Source organism: Cervus elaphus, chromosome 20 (assembly GCF_910594005.1).
Source record: "Cervus elaphus chromosome 20, mCerEla1.1, whole genome shotgun sequence".
Taxonomy (NCBI): domain Eukaryota; kingdom Metazoa; phylum Chordata; class Mammalia; order Artiodactyla; family Cervidae; genus Cervus; species Cervus elaphus.
Genome location: NC_057834.1, coordinates 42,851,546 through 42,873,784, shown reverse-complemented (window position 1 = coordinate 42,873,784; position 22,239 = coordinate 42,851,546). Strand labels below are relative to the sequence as shown.

At 38.1% G+C, this 22,239-nt stretch overlaps 1 protein-coding gene across 1 annotated transcript in view; it reads right to left on the bottom strand.

The window, feature by feature from the left end:
* Positions 1 to 8,497: 8,497 nt before the first annotated feature.
* CTSS (cathepsin S) overlaps positions 8,498 to 22,239 on the bottom strand; it is a 30,398-nt gene continuing 16,656 nt past the window's right edge. Inside the window, exons 8-9 of the mRNA XM_043877435.1 lie at positions 21,395 to 21,497; positions 8,498 to 9,215 (exon numbers count right to left, since the gene is read on the bottom strand). Of these exons, the coding sequence (XP_043733370.1) occupies positions 9,116 to 9,215; positions 21,395 to 21,497 (203 nt within the window). The 3' untranslated portion in view covers positions 8,498 to 9,115. The remainder of the gene's footprint in view (positions 9,216 to 21,394; positions 21,498 to 22,239) is intronic.

The following is a 22,239-nucleotide window of genomic DNA, read 5'->3' as shown; positions in this document are numbered from 1 at the left end:
CAGTGCTGGCAGATGGGCAGTCACTAGACCATCTAATGATGACATATTAACTTTATGACACAGTGCATGCGTGCTAAGTTGCTTCAGTTGTGTCTGACTTTGTGCAACCCTATGGACTGTAGCCTGACAGGCTCCTCTGTCCATGGGATTCTCCAGGCAAGAATACTGGAGTGGGTTGCTGTGCCTTCCTCCAGGAGATCTTCTCCACCCAGGGACTGAACCTGAGTCTCACATCTCCTGCATTGACAGGCAGGTTCTTTACCACTAGCACCACATGGAAAGCCCTACGATACAGTGCTTCATATTAAATCTATTTTTGAGTCATTAACAACTATACAAAAAACAAAAAACATGTGAAAAAGTAAATAGCTCATCTGTGAATGATAGAATCATAATAAGGTTGTATGGGAGGAATAATTTCTCCTCTACCTTGTTAGAGTCTCTGGCTGGGCCTATGAATTAAACTGACAGAAGGCAGATTAACAGCAGAAAACATACAAGTTTTATTTTTTTTTATTTATTTATTTTTTACAAAATGTCTTTTTACTACCTCGACTTTTAACATATATCAGGCACTTCAGAACATCTAGAAAGACTAGGTATTTCAAAAAAGTACTTATTGTCAACTATATATACAGTAGTGAGGAATAAAATGCACACAGAAAACAATGGTTATATAAAAATGTCTTCTAAGTATGACCAGTCTGGCATAGAACTTTCTATTCTTCCTCCTCAAGGTCTTCCATTCCACGTCCTCCAACCCACTGAACAAACGGGGACTTCGGTGGCTCCGGAAGTTGCTTCTAGAGGTAATCAAACAACTCCATTTCGAAAAGTCATTTCCAGAAGACATTTCTTTAATATAGTTTTTTTTTTTTTTTTTTTTTTAAACAAACGGGCATTTACAAGACGTGATTTTTCTAACTATTTTATCATACGTCGGCAACCTCTTTACATCTAGGAGGCCTAGATGTAGCGAAAGTTTTCTTTTGAAAGGTTGGGGGTAAAGTTGAGAGCAGCTTTTTCATATTATATACACAGGCCTTCTATCAGCGGCCAGTAATCTTCCCAGAGGGCGGCGGGCACTTTCTGTTGGCCACAAGGGGTACGTTATTCTACCATTTCTATCTTACGACATCAAGGTCTCGGTAGAACGACGATCACCGCCCGATGGCCCGCTAACGTTCCACCCGCCGTCGACGGCGGCTCCGCTCACCTTGCGGGCCCGTTAAGGCCTTTGTCCGTCGTTGTCCAGACGAGGTGAGGTCTCGTCCAACTGGGACAGAGCGGTCACCTCAGGTCGCGGATCCGCGTGGCCCCAAGGCCTAAGGGTGGACGAGCTGGCGTCCACAATCCTTCCCGGGCCCCCGAGACTCTAACAGCCCTCCGCAGAGTTCGAGCGGCCGCCATTCTTCCAGTCCTGCCACGCCCGACTCCCAAAGGCGCCACGTTCTCGGTGGCCAGGCGGAGGCTTCGCCTAAGCCCAAGCCCTGCAGCGCTGGGTGAAGAGACTCAGCGGTCGGCAGGATCCTGGTTCGGAGGGGCCGACGCCATTTGGTCGCGGCGGTGGGGGTGGGGTGGGGTGGGGTGGGGGGGAGAGGTTCGCAGCTGCTTCCAGTCTTGGGCCCTGCCAATTGGCGGCCTCGGCGACTGCTCTGCAAAACACATCCGAGAATGTCCCGGGGCCCCCCAGTTCACCTACCGACCAAAGGCCGGAGGGCCTGGAGGGCCCCAGGGTAGAAGTCCACGATCCGCTTCTAGCCGCGCTCTCTGCCGGAACTCACAAGTTTTAATTATATCTTTTTTACAGGTACATGGGGTCTTCACAAGAAAAGTGAGGACCCAAAGAAGCAGAGTTGAATGCTTATATATTAAATTGGCAAGTAGTAAAATTGTGAAAATGTGACTAGGCAAAGGGGGGGTGGTGCATTGGGATAGTTAAATGAGTGGAGAAGTGACTAGGAAGGTGAAGGTTAGTTAAAGTTTGTACAGATTTATTTCAGCATGTCCTTGATAAAAAATGTTTCTTTCCTTCTGGTAGAGAAAGGACATCTTTCACATGGGAATTTGATCTCCTGCTTTTAAGAAAAAGAAGGAAGATCAGAATGTCCTTTGTGCAGCTACTGTTTTTCAAGTGCCTTTAACTCAAAATAGTCAATACACCAGAGTGGCACATTTAGGGTTGGCACATTGAACTCCTTCAATGCAATATCTAACTACTGGTTAAACCAACTGTATCACTGACTCTATTTTGAGGATGAGAGTGGAGAAATGGGTGGTGTTGGTGCAAGAGATCTAAAATATCAGCTACCATAATAATAAGCATATAGATACCATTTAAAATTGATAAGTAAAAAATAGCAATACAAATCTATCAGAAGGTAAATACTAGAAGAAACAACTAAAATAATTATCATTGATGTAAAACTATTCAGTCAGTTCAGTTCAGTGCTCAGTTGTGTCTGACTCTTTGTGACCCCATGGACTGCACCACCCCAGGCTTCCCTGTCCATCACCAACTCCTGGAGTGTACTCAAACTAATGTCAATTGAGTTGGTGATGCCATCCAACCATCTCTACCTCTGTTGTCCCCTTCTCCTCCTGCCTTCAATCTTTCCCAGCATCAAGGTCTTTTCCAATGAGTCAGATCTTCACATCAGGTGGCCAAAGTATTGGAGTTTCAGCTTCAGCGTCAGCCCTTCCAATGAATATTCAGGACTGATTTCCTTTAGGATTGACTGGTTTGATCTTAACAGTCCAAGGGACTCTCAAGAGTCTTCTCCAACACCACAGTTCAAAAGCATCAATTCTTCAGCACTCAGCTTTCTTTATGGTCCGACTCTCACATCTATACATGACTACTGGAAGAACCATAGCTTTGACTAGACGGACCTTTGTTGGCAAAGTAATGTCTCTGCTTTTTAATGTACTGTCTAGGTTGGTCATAGCTTTTCTTCCAAGGAGTAAGTGTCTTTTAATTTCATGACTGCAGTCACCATCTTCACTGATTTTGAAGCCCAAGAAAATAAAGTCTGTCACTGTTTCCATTGTTTCCCCATCTATTTGTCATGAAGTGATGGGACCAGGTGCCATGATCTTAGCTTTTTGAATACTGAGTGCTAAGCCAGTTTTTTCACTCTCCTCTTTCACTTTCATCAAAAGGCTCTTGATAAAACTATTGATAAAACTGAGCCTAAAATGAGGCTCTTGATAAATCTATTACTGCTTTTTTTTTTTTATTACTGCTTTTTAAAATGTTGATTGAGACTAAGAAGTTCAGCTTTTACAGATACACACCATAAAACAATCTTCAACTATGCATAGTGTAAATCATAGTACCATTTTGTATATGCCTCTGAATTGTTTAATAATAGCTGCTAGGTACTCCAGGGAACATAATATTTTTGCTGTCTAGAAATTGATAAATTCTTAGTTATATTACACAAGCACCGCCAACATACACATATCTATATTCTACTGATCAATTTTTATACAATTTATTTGCTATTCGAAATTGTTAGGGAAGGAAAACCTTTCCTCTACCCTCTTAGTCTAATACTTGGGACCTGAAAATTAAACTGACAACAATCTGATTGGCAATAGAAAAAAAAAAACACCCCACAGATTTAATTATATATATTTCTATGGGAATTCATAAAGAAATGTGACTCAAGGATGTGGTTAGAATGTGAAGTTCATATGCTATCTTAATAAGGGATAGAGAGGGACAGAGGGGAACTTATGGGAGAACAAATGACTTACAGGAAAATATAAACGAACCCTTAGGAGAATGGATGTGATATATGTTAGTTTTATGACAATTTCTGCTTAGGTGATTTCTTATCCAGGTGTTGACTTATATTGACTTTTTCTCTTTGGACAAGTTTGTGTTCTGTCTTCTTGTTTAAGCTCTCCTATTGTACATAAGTATTTTTTTCGAAGTCTTTTTAGTACCTTTTACTCTATTTTTTTTTTTTTTTTTTTTTGCATTTTTGTGTCTTTTCTAGAAGGGAGGTGATTTTGCTGTTTAAAATAGATAGCGCTAGTTGTGTTCAATGTTCCTAAACATGAGGAAGTTGTTATATGCCTTAAAGAGGAAATACAAGTGTTAGATAAGATTTGTCTAGGCATGAGTTATATAGCGCTGCTGGCTGTAAATTCAATATTAATGAATCAACAAAGTATATTAAATAAGGTGTCTTTAAGCAGAATCATACACAGAAGAAGGTCATGTATCAATCAGTTGATTAAAATGATGTGACCAGGGTCTTATAGGAAACTTACCTTGCATTTCCCTTAAAAACAATAGTTCAGTATTTGATAATTCATTGCTCATGATATTATTTGCTGGTCACTACTAAAAAATAATGAGAATTGACTGTTATACACTTATAGGGTTCAGAACACACTACCCAAAATATGGCATTTTGATATATTGAATATTTTAAGCTGAAGGAATTCAAAGAATGGCAAGTGCAGAATTCCTGTCCCTTTCCCCCTGAAGCAGTTCATAGAAACAGCAGGTGCTGGAAGGATTCTCTGTCACCCCCTCCCCTTTCTGAAGCAGGCCATAAGACCCTCATGTGAGTGGTGCCCTCCCTATACCTGGAAGAAAGGAGCATCCTTATGTTCTAGACAAGGGATGCTCCTGAATGTTTCTGAACTTAGCAGAACTTGCTGAGTTTCTCCCAGTTTACCACCCCTTAGCTCATACTTTTTTGTCTTCCCACATTTTTCCAGGACTTCCCACTCTTCATCAAACCTAGTATAAAAACACCCAAGTTTAACTGTTTCTTCCAGTCTTTAAATCCTTTTGATGGCTCCCATGTCAAGTAAACTTAAATTTGTATGCTTTTTCTTGTTTATCTGCTTTTTGTCAATCCAATTTACAGGGCTCTGGCTGGAGAAACTAGGAAGATAGTAGGGAAAATACCCCCCCATCCCACAATACTTGCTGATTTTTGAGCCATGTGAATATATAGTATGTGTTAGTCACTCAGTCATGTCCGACTCTTTGTGACCCTGTGGATTATAACCCACCAGGCTACACCCTCTGTCCATGGGATTCTCCAGGCAAGAATACTAGAGTGAGTAGCTATGCCTTCTTCAAGGAATCTTCCCGACCCAGGGATAGAACCTGGGTCTCCTGCATTACTGGCAGATTCTTTACCATCTGAGCCACCAGGGAAGCCCCATGTGAATGTATTAGCTCTTCTAAACATTAAATTAAGTTTTGAATAATGGAGTCTTTAAATTTTTAACAGGAGTTCTAAAATAGTTTCTCAAAGTGTTGGAGTTCATTATTGTGAATAAACTAGGGCATATTTTTACTTCTAACACTTACAATGTGCCAGTCATTCTTTTTTTTTTTTCATTCATCACTCATTCATTCTTTCAACAGTGACTGACTACTTTGGCCACCTGATGCGAAGAGCTGACTTGTTTGAAAAGACCCTGATGCTGGGAAAGATTGAGGGCAGGAGGAGAAGGGGACGACAGAGGATGAGATGGTTGGATGGCATCACCAACTCAATGGACATGGGTTTGGGTGGACTCCGGGAGTTGGTGAAGGACAGGGAGGCCTGGCGTGCTGCAGTTCATGGGGTGGCAAAGAGTTGGACATGACTGAGCGACTGAACTGAACTGAACTGACTTTAAGGCAGGTAGTATGCTAGGGTCTGGGTACAAAGTGTCATGATTTCAGCCCTCCGTGACCATACAATCTAATGAAGGAGAGAGATGTTATATGAATAAACATACATCAATATATACATAATTACAATTTGATGTAAGTGTTACGGCAGAAAAACACTGAATTCAATGAGAAAGTCAAGAGCAGAGAAGTTTAATTTAGATAGGAAGGAGGGTCATGGAAGAGCTCTCTGAGGAAATGTCTTTTGAGTTACAACCAGAAAAGGGGCATGGAGAAGTATTTTGGGCAGAGAAAATACTACTTGCAAAGGCCCTAAAGTAGAAAGTGCTTCAGAAACTGAAGGGAGGCCACTATGATAAAAGCATAGCAAATACATAAAACTGTCTCCAGATGAGAAAAGAAAGCCAGGATATGCAGAACTGAATAGTCCACATTAAGAAATTTGTGCCTCTCAGGTGTAATGGGAGATATTGAATGATTACAATTGGAAATGATATTATCTAATCTGTATGTTCACAGGCTCCCTCCGGCTGGTAGGAGGATGAATTGAAGATTGGTAGTAGGGTGGGAGGCATCAGCAAAGATACATTGATTCATCTTGAATAGTTGTATCGCTTAAGGGCTGCTTTTATTTTTGGTTTTAAAGACAGACATGTAAGTTAGAGTATAAACGTGTATATGAAGCATCAACAAGATTCTCATCTAGAGAAGTGTAAGAAAAGGATAATTCTTTTCAAAGAAATAATGTCTGTCTTCATATTTTTCTTATATTTTTAAAAATAATTTTTATTTATTTTTGGCTGTGCTGAATCTTCATTGCCATACGGGCTTTTCTCTAGTTGCGTGAGTGGGGGCTACTCTTCCTTGTGGTGTGCCAGCTTCTTATTGCGGTAGCTTCTCTTGCTGCAAAGCATGGCTCTCTGCAGGGGATTCAGTGGTTGCAGCACATGGGCTCAGTAGTTCTGATTTCCAGGCTCTATAGCACAGCTCAGTAGTTGTGGCACACGGGGTTTCTTGCTCTGTGGCATGTGGGATCATCCTGGACCAGGGATCAAACCCATGTCTCCTGCATTGCCAGGTGGATTCTTTACCACTCAGCCACTGGGGAGCCCCTTTCTTAACAGCATTTAACAGCATGCTGATTTTAACAGCATTGTTCAGTGGATTCCTAGTTCTGGAATGTTTAAATCCTCCTGTTTATTTACCTTTATTATCCATTTAAATCCTAGATGTGCTCGTTGTTCTCGATTTGTTTCTAGTTTCTTCCTTTTTTCAGTTACTAAATTTGTCCAGGGTTTTATCACCACAGGCTTCTTTCATAGCTCAGTTGGTAAAGAATCCACCTGCAATGCGGGAGACCCCAATTTGATGCCTGGGTTGGGAAGATCCCCTGGAGAAGGGAGAGGCTACCCAAAAGGCTGCAGTATTCTGGCCTGGAGAATTCCAAGAACAGTCCATGGAGTCACAGAGAGTCGGACACGATTGAGCGACTTTCACTTTCACTTTTATCACCACACATGTATACTTACTATAGTATTTTCTAGCTACTATCCTTTTTATTTTCTTCAAATCACCCTATATACAGCTCCCAGAATATTTTTCTTTAATTTATTTTTTGATTTAAACTTTCTTTTGTGTAAACTTTTTATTTCTTAAAAAAGACTATTTCCATAGTTTAAAATTACTTATGGCTGAAAATTCCCCTTTGTTAGACATACAATGAAGATTTTTGTTATATATTTCATTATTCTACTTACTAGTTCAGAGGTTCTTCACCTGGGATCCACAGATTCCTAAAGGATCTATGGATAGAATTTAGAAAATTTGTGGATTTTTATGGGGAAAAAAAATGATACCTTTATTTTCAGTAATCTCTAACTGAAAGCATTTCCTTCAATTCTGAACATAGTCCATAAACCACAGTAATAATAATACTTGCAATTCTGTCACCAAAAGAAAACTCAGGTATTTCTATACCACATCACAGTTTTTTTCAGATACCTTCAAATATCATTTATATTTGTCACTATTTCAAAATTAAGATAGTCATGGGCTCTTGTTATTTAATGCATTTTAAAAGAAGTATGTTTATTTCTATTGCACAAATTTATATTCAAAAATTTTAATATTTTAATATAATCAGTATCCTTTGTAATTCTATGAATTTTATTTTAAGGAGTTAAAAACATTTTTCTGAGAAGGTACCCATTCGTTTAATCAACTGACAAAGATTAAGAACCTATGTTTTTGTTCCATTTACAGTGCTTGAAAAATTGTGGGCAAAATAAAAATTTAAAAATACTTACAGAAAATGTTTATTTATTTATTTGTCTGGGTAGGGTCTTACTTGTGGCATGTGGGACCTAGTTTCCTGACTAGAGATCGAACCCAGGCCCCCTACATTGGGAGCTCAGAGTCTTAGCCACTGGATCACCAGGGAAGTGCTGTCAACTAAATACTTTTTAACTACAATGTTTTTCTACAGTTTTGATGATAGTCATATGTTACGACTATGTTATTATAGTGAGCAATTCTTGTTCTTTAAAGTGTACTTTGTGACAAGGGAACCAAAGATAGTGAAATTAGTTTAAGTTCAGTTTAAGATATACTGATGACATCATCCCATCCATTTTTCATGCCATAGACATGAACTTAGACAATTTAAAGTTCCTGCTACCTCTTCAGGAACTGTCTCTTAATCTAGAGCAGGTGTGAGGAATATCAATCTGAATTAGATAAAATATGAGCAATGCATTATTTTAAAGAAATCCAGTTTATTTATTCAGGTTGACTTTTTGCCCCCAAAAGATACTAGCCAAATTGCTAATGACTAGGTAAAAATAATTTGAATTAGTATATTTATTGTTGATCAATAAAATAATTCTTACAAAGTGCTTGAAAATAGATTGTCTCCTTAGCATTTGTCTTCTTTGACATCACTGATTTTAAAATATTTACTGATCCTTTTATGTGCAAAGATACAATCTGAGGACATTAATAATCTAATAGTTTCTTCCATAAAGTTGCCATAGCACATCACCAGCATATTACAATTTATATTCTCATAACAGATTATAATAGTTACTTAAGAATAAAAGAGAATGGTATGTGGTAATGATACAGAGTTGAAAAGATATATATTTATTAAGCATCTATATGCCATCAAGTTTCAAGAGCATATTAGGAAACTTTAAAAGGACAAATAAGAGTGATAAACATGACAGATTGTCTTAGTTGACTAACTTTCATACAAATATATCTATTGTACATTATTAATTTACTTAGCAAACTTTTCCCCAAGATCTGCAAAGCTAAAAAAAGTACATGAATCAAACTATACTTTGTTAGTACAGTAAATATAAATTGATCATATCATACTTATTTCTACTGTCACAGCAGGTAAAATTAAATTGTGAGAAAGTGTTTCTTTTTTCTTGAATTGTTATAAAACAAAGAGGTCCTCTAGATTTCTGGATAAGAAGCATAATTAGCAATCCCACAGTGATTTCCACTATTTCTTGCCATCCGTATATATCCTCGGTCACCAAAGTTGAGGCCCCAGCTTTAGAAAAAAAAAGTAACACAAAATTACAAATAAATATAATCAAATCACATTATCAATTTTCAGTCTTAGAGTGCTTTTCTCCTAAAGTGATTATATAAGAGAACCTATAAAGCAAAATTAGAACAACACAACATATAATAATTTCCCCAGTGCTTTCAGGCAATTTTTCACAGGATGGTTTGATAGGTTTTAATGCTATATTGATGAATAGATTAATACCTAATTTAATACCTAGGAAAATAATATGTTTCATCACAAACCTATAAATCCTCCTGCTTCTGCAGAGAATGAGTTTTATTATATTTTCCAAGGCTCCATCTTGAAGTATTTTTGTATAATAGGATCACAGGCGATGATTTCCTATCAAACTTCAATTTCTTCAGAGTGTCATGTAGAAATATTTTGAGAGACCACTAAGGGAAAAGGCATAGGACAGGGGTTCTCTAAAAGAGTAGCTCTCAAACACCTTTTTGAAGTGGAGCTAAGACTTGTTCATAGTTAAAGCTATTAAAAAAAAAATGGAATATGCTACCTTGGGAGGAGATGAGCTCCCTGGCACTGGAAGTGTTCAATCAGAGGTTTACATAACTTGTTAGAGATGTTGCTAGAGGGGGAATTTCTGGGTCAGATAAGGGTTAGAGGAGATCAATGGTTCATCACTTAAACATTTCATGGACTTTAAGAATTTCAAAAACTTTTGCAGATTGACATAAAGTTACCAGTTTTTAAATTAGCAAGTACTAAACATTAAAAAGAAAAACTCTTTATTATCACCATCATATTGTAAAAGAAAGGAAATTTTAACACCAAAAACAAAACTTAAGGGGACATAATCTCCAATCTAAGGATAGTCCTTTGAATCAAATAAATTTAGATTTATGAAAGATTCACCAAAATATTTCTTCTCCCTTTTTCACATACTAGTGAAAAAACTGACAAAATCCTTGCAAGAGAAATGACTTGTGAGGTTCTTTATTATTCTGAGATTTTATAATTATATAATTATACAGATAATTATAATATGCGGCAGTATTCATACTCTGTATGAATTGTGCTATAACTAGCATACAAATAAGAGCATAAAATACTGTGATTTTATTTGAAGAGCAGCAAGAAATTCAGTTGGAAGGAAAATTAAACGTCCTTAGGAAACCAGTGGGAAAAGAAGATAGAAGGTTGGTTTGGGGCCATGTTGTACAGAGCATAGAACTGCAGACTGAGGAACTTGTTTAACTCCCTAGGTAAAGGGAAGTTGTTGCAAATTTTTGCTCAGGACTCAAAGGAAGGTTGTGTTTTTGCCTGCAGTGGAGGGACTAAGACATGCTGGCTTATTGGAAAAAGAAAAGTGGCATAAAAAGTATGCCACTTTAAAATGGCTGTTCTTCAATAGGCCTTAAATGTTCTATGTATCAGCCATTCACTGGACAATCTTCAGGCATTATTTCTTCCTCTCTCGTACCATTTAACACAGTTGTCTACTCTCACCTCAGAGTTCCCTGTGGCTCAGCTGGTAAAGAATCCGCCTGCAATGCGGGAGACCTGGGTTCAATTCCTGGGTTGGGAAGAACCCTTGGAGAAAGGAAAGGCTACCCACTCCAGTATTCTGGCCTAGAGAACTATATAGTCCATGGGGTCACAAAGAGTAGGACACAACTGTGATTTTCACTTTCACTACTCTCACCTCACTTCCCTCTTGGCTTTAAAATACTATTGTATCCTGATTTTCTCTTCTCTCTCTGATCACTCTTTCTTAAACTCTCTTATGGGCTTTTTTTTTTTTTTTTTTTTGCCTCACCACAGGCTTCTCTGGTGGCTCAGTGGTAAAGAGTCTGCCTGCCCAAGCAGGAGATGCAGGAGACACAGGTTTGATCCCTGGGTCAGGAAGAGCCTCTGGAGTAGGAAATGGAAACCCACTCCAGTATTCTTGCCTGTGAAATCCCATGGACACAGGAGGCTGGAGGGCTACAGTCTAAAGGGTCCCAAAGAGTCGGACACGTCTAAGCGACTGAGCACCCACGTCATACACATGGCTTGGAAGATCTTAGTTCTCTGATCAAGGATTCAACCAGGGCCCTGCAGTGAAAACACCAAGTCCTAACCACTGGACTTCCAGAGAACTCACTGGGCTCCTTTTTTGATTCCTTTCATTTATTGCCATTCCCGTTTACAATTCTTGAATGCCTCCCTAACACATTGAGAATAAAATCCAAACTCCACTGTCACCTCTCATCAATGGAGGCAGGTTTTTCAGTATCCAGTTTGATAAGCAAAAGCAATAATAAACTCTGGCTAAGCTATTATTAGTATCAATAGCCACCACTTATTGAGCACTTACTCTGTGCTAAGTAGCTTAACATATATTATCTCATTTAATCATCATCCTATGAGGTAGGTATTATCTTCTTTTTACTAAAGAAAAAAACAGGCAGAGGTAAAGTGGCTTGCCCAAAGTCATGCAGGTGGTTAATTGCAAAGCAAGGGTTCAAATCTAGGCTTTTATGTCAAAGAATACACTAACTTTTAAACTATCCTTTTTTCTACATTCTTTCTGTTAGTGAGGTAGTATAGGGAATGAAATTCAAACCAGAACATCCAGGATCTTTTTACTGCAAAAAATAGGTAAAAATTTTAGAAAAACTGAGTTTAGACCTAAGTTCTGGTAATGAAAATTGAGTGGAGGTTCTTATGACTAGTAATATGAACTTAGTCAGTGAGATCGAGCTGTCCCTGATCCCATTCAATATCCCAGACCCCATTCAATATTCAATTCAATTCAGTCCCAGTCCCAGAGAAGGTCAACTGGCCCAACTTTGTAGAACATCCCAGACCTCTTTTTGGCTGAGTACTGCTAAATCTGCTTTTAAAAATACAACTGATTAAAAACCTCAAGCTAGATAAATATTTGAGGACAAATTCTTGTCTTCAGAACTGTGCAAGATCAGTTCCAAATGTTCATTCCAGTTCTTACCAAGTTGTTTACTTTTATTAACTCTATAGACCTTTCACTCAAACTGTTCAACTTTGGGCAAGTTTCTTAATTCTCTCAGAATCAGGAGCTTCCTATTCTGTGCTTTGGGGATAAAATGCCTATCTCATAGATTACCTTAAAAATTAAATGAGAAAATGTATTTAAAGTGCTTGCACAGTGTCTGTAGTAAATGCTCAACAAGCAGAGATGGCTATTTTTGTTTTTATCCAAGTATAAGCCCATCTGATTGGACTCAAAGGTGAGTCCATCCCCTTTAAAAATATGTAGTGCTTTTCCTAGGGTGACTAACAGTTCCATTTTGCCTAGGATTGTCCTGATTTTAAAAATAAAGTCCTATGGACTTCCCTGGTGGTGCAGTGGATAAGAATCCACTGACCAATGCAGGGGACATGGGTTTGATCCCTGGTCTTGGAATATTCCACATGCTGCAGAGCAACTAAGCCTGTGTGCTGCAACTACTGAAGCTCAGGTGCCCTAGAGCCTGTGCTCCACAAGAGAAGGCACTGCAGCGAGAACCCTGCACACCGCAAGGAAGAGCAGCCCCCGCTCACTGCAAGCAGAGAGAGCCCACGTAAAGCAACGAAGACCCAGCACAGCCAGACATGAAATAAAGAAGTAATAATAAAGAAACAGCATTTAAAAAATAATAAAGTCTTGTGGCCTGGGAAACGTCTTAGTTGGTAACAAAACAGGGTGTTTGGTCCCTCTACTTTCTCCCTGCATATTACAGACACTAACTTATCAGAAATTCCTTCTAAAATATATGCCGATTTCCTTTCTAACAAATTACAGCCTTGAACTTTCTAGGCTGTGCCAGACACTACTCTAGGCATTAGGATTATGGAGGTAAACAAGGCAGACAGTCTTTTTAAAGCCTATATACATTCTACAGGGGAAACATACAATAACCAAAGAAATATGTAATATGGTAATAAGTACTATAAAGAACCTGGAGAAGGGAATGGCTACCTACTCCAGTATTCTTGCCTAGAGAATTCCATCGACAGACGAGCCTGGTGGGCTATAGTCCATAGGGTCCCAAAGAGTTGGACATGACTGAGTGACTAAAACTGTCACCTTCTTTCAGTATAAAGAAAAATAAATGGTAAGGGGATGCAGAGTGTTGGGAGTCAGGGCTATATTTTATTTTATTCTTTGGCTGTGCCACATAGCTTGCAGGACCTTAGTTCCCTGGCCAGGTATCAAACGTGGGCCAGAAGTGAAAGCACCAAGTCCTAACCCCTGGGCTGCTGTGGAATTCCCCAGGGCTACATTTTAGATAGTATAGTCAGAGAATGCTTATCTGAGGAAATATTTGAGCAAAGACCTAAGTAAAGTGAAGGAACAAGTGATGCAAAGACCTGGGAAAAGAGCTGGGAATACTCTTGGTATGTCTGAGAAACAGCAACAAGCCTAATGTACCCAAAGCTGAGTGAGAGAGGAGAAAGGAGTTGGAGAGGCAGGTTGAGACCAGATAATGCCATGCTTTACTTACCATGGGTTTTATTCCAAGCGTGAAGGAAGCCATGAGAGGGGTTAGAGTAGAAGAGTAATAAAATCTGGTTTTTTTAATTTAAAAAAGATCATTCGGGCTACTATGTAGAGGATTGACTATAGGCAAAAGAGAGGGAAAGTGACCATCAGTTGGGAGATTACTGCAGTAGACCAAGAGAGATGTGCAGTGGCTTGAACTAGAGTGGTAACAGTAGCGCTATTGAGAAGTAATAAGATTTGGGGTAATTTAGTGACGGTAGAAAGGACGGGATTTGCTGATAGATTAGATGTAGGGTATCATATGAAGAAAGAAAAGATGGCTCTAAGGTTTGGCCTGGAGTAAATGCTGTTGCATTTACCAAGATGGAGGAAATTGGGGCAGTAGCAGGGGGTCAAGGGTTCTATTTTGAACATGGTCTAGAGACACACAGGTGGAGAGGTCAAAGGGTAGACAGTTGGACATGGAGTCTAACACTCAAGTTATAAAGGTAAGAGTCCCCCAGCACATACATGATGTTTAAAACCATGAGACTAAATGAGATCACCTAAGGAGTGAGCTGAGAGAGATGGGGAACTGAGGTCTAATGTTTAGAAGTAAGAAGTGAAAAAAGGAACTAAGGAACTCAAGAGACTGTGAAGTAGAGTAGAAGGAAAGCCAGAAGAATGCAGTCCTCTGGAAGTTAAATAAAGTGTTTCAAAATGGAGAGAGAAATTATACATCAAATGTTAAGAGAGCAGGTAAGATGAGACTTGAAAACTGTTTAATGAGGCAAGATGGAGGTAAGTGGCAATCTGGGCAAGAGTGATTTCAGTGAAGTGGTGTAATAAATATCTGTCTTGAGTTATAAATCAATAAGCACATTCTTAATCTCTTTATATAGAAATTTCTAAGAAAAATCACTAGGTTAAAACTTTTTTCTTTTTAAATCTTATTTCAGCCTTTGATTCCATTAAGAAGAGGCAGTATGTATGAATTTAATATAGATTCTTATAGTGTTTCATGTAAAACATGTACCCTAACTCTACATTAAAAGTCAGGATCTCTTGAAAGATCAGATAAGTTTTCAGTGAGGGAAAATGGAGTATTCTTTTTTTTCTAGCTTATATTTTAATAACTTAAGGATAAAGAGGAGTCATTTCTGTACCCACTCCCAACCCACTCCATCAACTTACTGTATTACCTAGAGGCCCATCTATTTCACAACTGTTTATCTTAGAGAGGTCACCAGGTATCCTGGGTACTTAGTTTTTGGTGTGTATGTTTACATGAGTGTGTGTATGTGAATACGTGTGTGTTTCACACATGTATGTGTGTGTGAATAAAGATCTATTGGGCACATAGTTAATACCTTTAATTTTTTCCTCAGGTCAAAGTTGTTTTATGCCCAATAACTGTGGAGCCTTCATTTCTCATTGATCTGCATATTAAATAAAACTCCTCCCTTTTTTTGCAAAGACAATCTTGGTCCATCTTGAGGGCAGTCTGACCAAATATGTCCTTGTCAGGCTCCTAAATTTTTCTAAGTCCTTGGCAGTTGTATCTCTAGTTCAGCTAGCTTTCTAAATTTATAGATCTGCCCATCATTGGCAACATAGACTATCCAAATAACTAAGGATCTTCTTAGGTAGTTTAACCTCAAAAGTCTCTAGTGCCTAATATTTAGGGAGAGGTCCCTGAAGAAATATGTAGTTCATCATTCTTCACTTATATGCTCTAGTTTTATTCCTGGATTCAGTCAAACCATCAGAGGGTTTATAATCAGGTATTTTGCATTATTTTGGCTCCCATAAAATAATTTTTACTCAAGTGTATTTTGGTATTAAGTCATTTACCTATATTGCTAGACATTATGAAAGCATTCTGTAAAACTTATAACTGCATTTACATTGGGATATTGCTGAGGGCATAGTTTTCTGTATCAGGTCATATTCTCTTAATAAAGATTTAAAGGAGGAATAATAAAAATAATAATAACTATGATTTATTATACATATTCTGTGTCAGATACTATGTGATAAATGTTTTACATACATTATCTTGTTTAATCCTTATAGTAATCTTGAGACTATTATTCCCATTTTACAAATGGGAAAACTAAAATTTATTCAAGATATTAAGTAAGATGTTAAATAACCTGCCTAAGGTCACACAGACAGTAAAGGAGCTAGGATTCTAAGTAAGGTCTCCCTGACTTCAAAGTTAATGCTTTTATTTATTATGCTATACTGTATTATAAAAAGGAGCTAAATACTCATGTCTAGAAAGGGAGAAAAATTGAGGGACGTAGAACAGTGTCATATACATACCAAAAAGAGTAAGTAGAAACAAAAGGAAGATTAAAAAAAAGAAGAGGCCAATTAGAGAAAGACTCCACATTCTTTTACTGAAGGTTAACTTGGTATCATTGGAAATCACATAGAATCTAACCTTTCAGGAGAGCATTAAGAACAAGGTTGATGATATTAAGACGGCTTTGTTTGAGTCAACCTCTGTGGAGCCTGGAATTCATGATTATGTCCAATCTGTTTTTGTTGGGCCAGCAATTGCTGTGGTTGTTCATAACTTCTTCCCTTCCTATCTCACATCTCTTTCCAACAGGCTGCAGTTCTCTCAACTCATTTACTTTCTCTCAGTTCTGGACTTTGGCACATTTACCTTCCTCTGTTCTGATTACCCTTCTTCATCTGGCTATTTCTTTCTCCTCCTTCAAGATTCAGTCAAATAATCTGGCTAAAAGGCCTTCCTAGACTCCCCAGGCTAGGCCAGGTACTCTTCTGTACTTCCACTGAAATGGATGCATACCCCCATCTTAGCATTTACTACATTCTATTGGGATGGTCACCTGTATCAGCCTGTTTCCTTGACTCTACATTTTAGAGCATGAGCATCTTGAAGGATTTTGTTTTTTTTAATTTTTTAGAGTCGCTCAGTCGTGTCTGACTCTTTGCAACCCCATTGACTCTAGAGTCCATGGAATTTTCCAGGCCAGAATACTGGAGTGGGTAGACTTTCTCTTCTCCAGGGGACTCTTCCCAACCTAGGAACTGAACTGGTGTCTCCTGCATTGCAGGGGTATTCTTTACCAACTGAACTATCAGGAAAGCCTCCCCCCCCCCACCCCCCTCAAAAAAAAACAAAACTTGAAGGATGATAAAGGCTACATTTTTCATTGTCTAACACTATACTTGGTGCATGGTCAGTGCTCAATATATGTTTGTTGAATCAATGTATGAAATGAAGATGTAAACAGGAGCAAGAGACTATTCTACCACTGAGGAGTTTATATTTTAGTGAATGGAGCATGATTTTTAGAAATAGCTATAACAGAAGCTACAATTTGCTAAATGCTATAATAGAATTCATAAAGCATTGCTAGAGCTTAGAAGTTAGAGAAACAATTCTGAGTTAATGAATGGGGTATGGAGGAGATAGCATTCAGGGTAGGTTTTGAAGAATAAATAGAATTTTAATAAGTTTTTTTTTTTTTAAATAATAAGTGGTTTGTTAAAGATGATTTCAAAAATACATAAAGGGAGACAAAGACAACCTTTTTATTTTTTGCTGTGCCACAAGGCATTTAGGATCCCACTTTTTTCCTTGGCCGTGCGTGGCATGTGGGATCTTAGTTCCCTGACCAGGGTTGGAACCCACATCCCCTGTAGGGGAAGCACGGAATCTTAACTCACTGGACTGCCAGGGAAGTCCCCAAGACAACCATCATTAACACTTGGTATAACTCTTTCTGGTCCTTTAACATAATGTATATCAGAGAAATGAGCTATAAACTTAATACTTATACTGAATATAAATATTGTATTTATATGTATTTTTCCATTTAAATATATATTCCAAGTATTTTATTCAGTTATTGATAATGATCTCAATAAATATAATTTCTAATACATGGGCTCATTATATCATAATTTACTTAATACTACCTATTTTTAGGCACTTCTGGTTGCTTACTAGTTTTCACTATTAAAGAAAAAAAATGCTACATTTACATAAATCAGGTATGAAGTTTTCCCAAAATTCAGGATTATTTTCTTCATATACATTCCAAGAAATGGAAATAATTGGATGAAGAATATGAACAGTTAGAAAGTTCTTGATTCATATTATCAAATTGCTTTCAAGAATTTTTACAATTTTACAAAATTTTACAAAAAATTTTACAAATTTTTGCTTTCAAAAATTTTTTGTAAAAATTTTTACAATCCTTCCACCAGAATGTATGAGGGTGCCCATTTGACCACAGACAGTGGGATTTCTATAGGCAGCAATGGGATTTAAGGGCATTTCAGAAAGATGAAATGGCATAAGTAACAAATGAGAAATAGCTAAGTGTCTCTACATTTAGGGAATGATGAGAAAGTGGTTCACTGTGGCCAGAGTGTGAGTATCGGTATATGAAAATATAGTGGAAGAAATGTCTAGAAGGCTATGTTTAAAGTCACTTAGCGGAGACCCTTGAATGACTGGCCAGAAGTTTAGACTTTATTTTGATGAAAATGGTAGACTATTTAGAATTTTGACCATAGGTTTGGATGATATATATTTTAAGAAGATATTTCCACAGCTGAGTGAGAACTGAATCTGAATTAGATGTCATTAGCAAAGGAAAAGAGAAAACCCATATAAAGTATTATCAGAAGCCTGAAGGACAGCGCTGTGGGTTTAGGGAGAGAAGGAAGAGCACAAGATGACACCAAGGCTTTGATAATCTGAAGATGGTAATGTATTACTAAAAATAGAGAATAATTTTCCCTTGAGCTTATTCTAAAATCTAGACATACTATATCATGATGTATTGTATTTTGTTGTTCTAATTCTCGAGTGGGCTGTGAGCCCTTACAGAATAGGATAACTTCTTACTAATTTTTGTATTTCCAAGGCCTAGATACTGTCTATCTCATTGTAAGATGCCTAGTAAATGCTTATTAAATTAGCAAGTGTTGAGAAGAGGTTTTGAATTAAGACTCTAAACGATGTATGATCTTCGAGAAGAAACTTCAGTAGAGAAGAAAATTTAGCATACCTACTGTAGGGAGTAAATAAGATATATAGAAGTGAAAGTATTGCTCCATTTTAAAAAGCCATCCCTGGTTTGGACCCAAACTGATTAGTGCTGTGAATAGCTTTTAAATGAACCAAGATATTAATCACTTCAACTATTTCCTAAAGGGCCATGCAATCAAGAATATATGTATAATGGAATACTCCTGCTAAATCACTTCAGTCGTGTCTGACTCTGTGCGACCTCATAGACTGCTGCCCACTAGGCTCCTCCGTCCCTGGGATTCTCCAGGCAAGAGTACTGGAGTGGGTTGCCATTTCCTTCTCCGATGCATGAAAGTGAAAAGTGAAAGTGAAATCGCTCAGATGTGCCCGACTCTTAGCGACCCCATGGACTGCAGCCTACGAGGCTCCTCCGTCTATGGGATTTTCCAGGCAAGAGTACTGGAATGGGTTGCTATTGCCTTCTCCATAATGGAATACTACTTAACCATAAAAAAGAGTGAAATTTTATCATTTGCCGCAACATGGGTAGACTTGGAGGACATTATGCTGAATGTAATAAGTTAGACAGAGAAAAATAAATACCATATGATATCACTTATATGTGTAATCTAAAAAATACAGTAAACAAATGAGTATAACATAAAAGAAGCAGACTCACAGATATTGAGAACAAAGCAGTGGTTCCCAGTGGGTGTGTGGGGGAGTGGGTGGTACTAACTATTGGGTGTAAGATAGACTCAAGGATGTATTACCCAAACTGGGGAATATAGCTGATAGTTTGTAAAAACTATAAATGGAAAGTAACTTCTAAATATTGCACAAAATAATTTTTAATTAAAAAAATTTTTTTCCTTTGTTGTGCAAAAGCTTTTAAGTTTCATTAGGTCCCATTTGTTTATTTGTGCTTTTATTTCCAATATTCTGGGAGGTGGGTCATAGAGGATCCTGCTGTGATTTATGTCGGAGAGTGTTTTACCTATGTTCTCCTCTAGGAGTTTTATAGTTTCTGGTCTTACATTTAGATTTTTAATCCATTTTGAGTTTATTTTTGTGCATGGTGTTAGAAAGTGTTCTAGTTTCATTCTTTTACAAGTGGTTGACCAGTTTTCCCAGCACCACTTGTTAAAGAGGTTGTCTTTTTTCCATTGTATATCCTTGCCTCCTTTGTTGAAGATAAGGTGTCCATAGGTATATATAAGCAAGGTGAAAAGACAGCCTTCAGAATGGGAGAAAATAATAGCAAACAAAGCAACAGACAAAGGATTAATCTCAAAAATATACAAGCAACTCCTGAAGCTCAATTCCAGAAAAATAAATGACCCAATCAAAAAATGGGCCAAAGAACTAAACAGACATTTCCCCAAAGAAGACATACAGATGGCTAACAAACACATGAAAAGATGCTCAACATCACTCATTATCAGAGAAATGCAAATCAAAACCACAATGAGGTACCATTACACGTCAGTCAGGATGGCTGCTATCCAAAAGTCTACAAGCAATAAATGCTGGAGAGGGTGTGGAGAAAAGGGAACCCTCTTACACTGTTGGTGGGAATGCAAACTAGTACAGCCGCTATGGAGAACAGTGTGGAGATTTCTTAAAAAACTGGAAATAGAATTGTCATATGACTCAGCAATCCCACTTCTGGGCATACACACCGAGGAAACCAGATCTGAAAGAGACACGTGCACCCCAATGTTCATCGCAGCACTGTTTATAATAGCCAGGACATGGAAGCAACCTAGATGCCCATCAGCAGACGAATGGATAAGGAAGCTGTGGTACATATACACCATGGAATATTACTCAGCCGTTAAAAAGAATTCATTTGAATCAGTTCTAATGAGATGGATGAAACTGGAGCCCATTATACAAAGTGAAGTAAGCCAGAAAGATAAAGACCAAGACAGTATACTAACGCATATATATGGAATTTAGAAAGATGGTAATGATAACCCTATATGCAAAACAGAAAAAGAGACACAGATGTACAGAACAGACTTTTGGACTCTGTGGGAGAAGGTGAGGGTGGGATGTTTTGAGAGAACAGCATCGAAACATGTATATTATCAAGGGTGAAACAGATCACCAGCCTAGGTTGGATGCATTAGACAAGTGCTCAGGGCTGGTGCACTGGGAAGACCCAGAGGGATGGGGTAAAGGGGGAGGTGGAAGGGGGGATTGGGATGGGGAATACATGTAAATCCATGGCTGATTCATATCAATATATGGCAAAAACCACTACAATATTGTAAAGTAATTAGCCTCCAACTAATAAAAATAAATGGAAAAAAAAATTTTTTTTAAATAAAGGGGACCAGCTAGAAAGCTACAGGGTTAGACCAGGCAAGAGATGTCTGAACTAGAGTAATAAACAGAAGAAGTGGAGAGGGAGCAGGATCAAGAACAGACATGACATAAAATTAATTTGACTTATTGCTTGATTAGACCTGGAGGATCTAAGACAAATTCGTAGTATCTAATGGGGTAACCATGTTGTGTTGTGTTGCCTTTGAGTGAGATGGGAAGTTCTGAGAAGAAACAAAATGGTGGGGAGGGTATTGGGTTCCTTGGACATATTAGGTTTGGAGAAATTAAGATACAGAGAAGTGTATGTGTCCAGATACCAATTTTAATTAAATATACATCAAAGTATGAGGACATTACCTGTTTTTCACAAGCCAGTAGTCTCTCCCATCAAGGTTACCATAGCCAACCACTAGTACACCATGATTCACAGTCTGAGTACAGGACGGGTCATAGTAGACACCTGAGAATAACATATGGGTAAAGAAAAAGAGTAAGTGGTGTGTGACACTATCTTATTAGCCTGTTTTGGATATTTGTGAGGAACATACACTCTTATGTTTAAACTATTTAAAGTTCATGATTCTTTGCCATCAATGCTATAGTTGTCACAACTGGGTTTTTCTATTGTTTGCTTTTTGGTTTCACAAAGTTTGGCATCAAGTTAATCACAGTTCCCTCAGAAAGCTCCTTTGATGAACTGCCACCTTTTTCCAATTAAGAAAAAATGATTTATTTGGCTGCGTTGTGTCCCAGTTGTAGCCCATGGGATCTTTTGTTGGGTCACAGACCCTCTAGTTGTGGTTCAAGGGCTTAGTTGCTCCACGGCATGTGTGATCTTAATTCCCCCACCAGGGATCAAACCCATGTCTTCTGCATGGCAAAGAAGATTCTTCCCACTGGACCACCGGGGAAGATCCCTAACGTTTTTTTAACTTATATTGTTGTATTTCTTTGTATATATTCCTAAATTGTTATGCATTTTCATCCTTTACTGAATTAAATGATCATTAGACAAGTGCTCTAAAGCACTTTAAAACAAGATGATAACCTTCTAGTTTGTTTAATATGATGTTCTGTGTTTAGTGGGCGGCCTCCTTGTACATCTGCTGTGCTGCACCTACATGCCACAGTGGACCGGGAGGCTAGGCGCTCAGGCTCTGGACTCAGGCAGCACGGTTTCTCATCCCAGTTGACCACCTGCA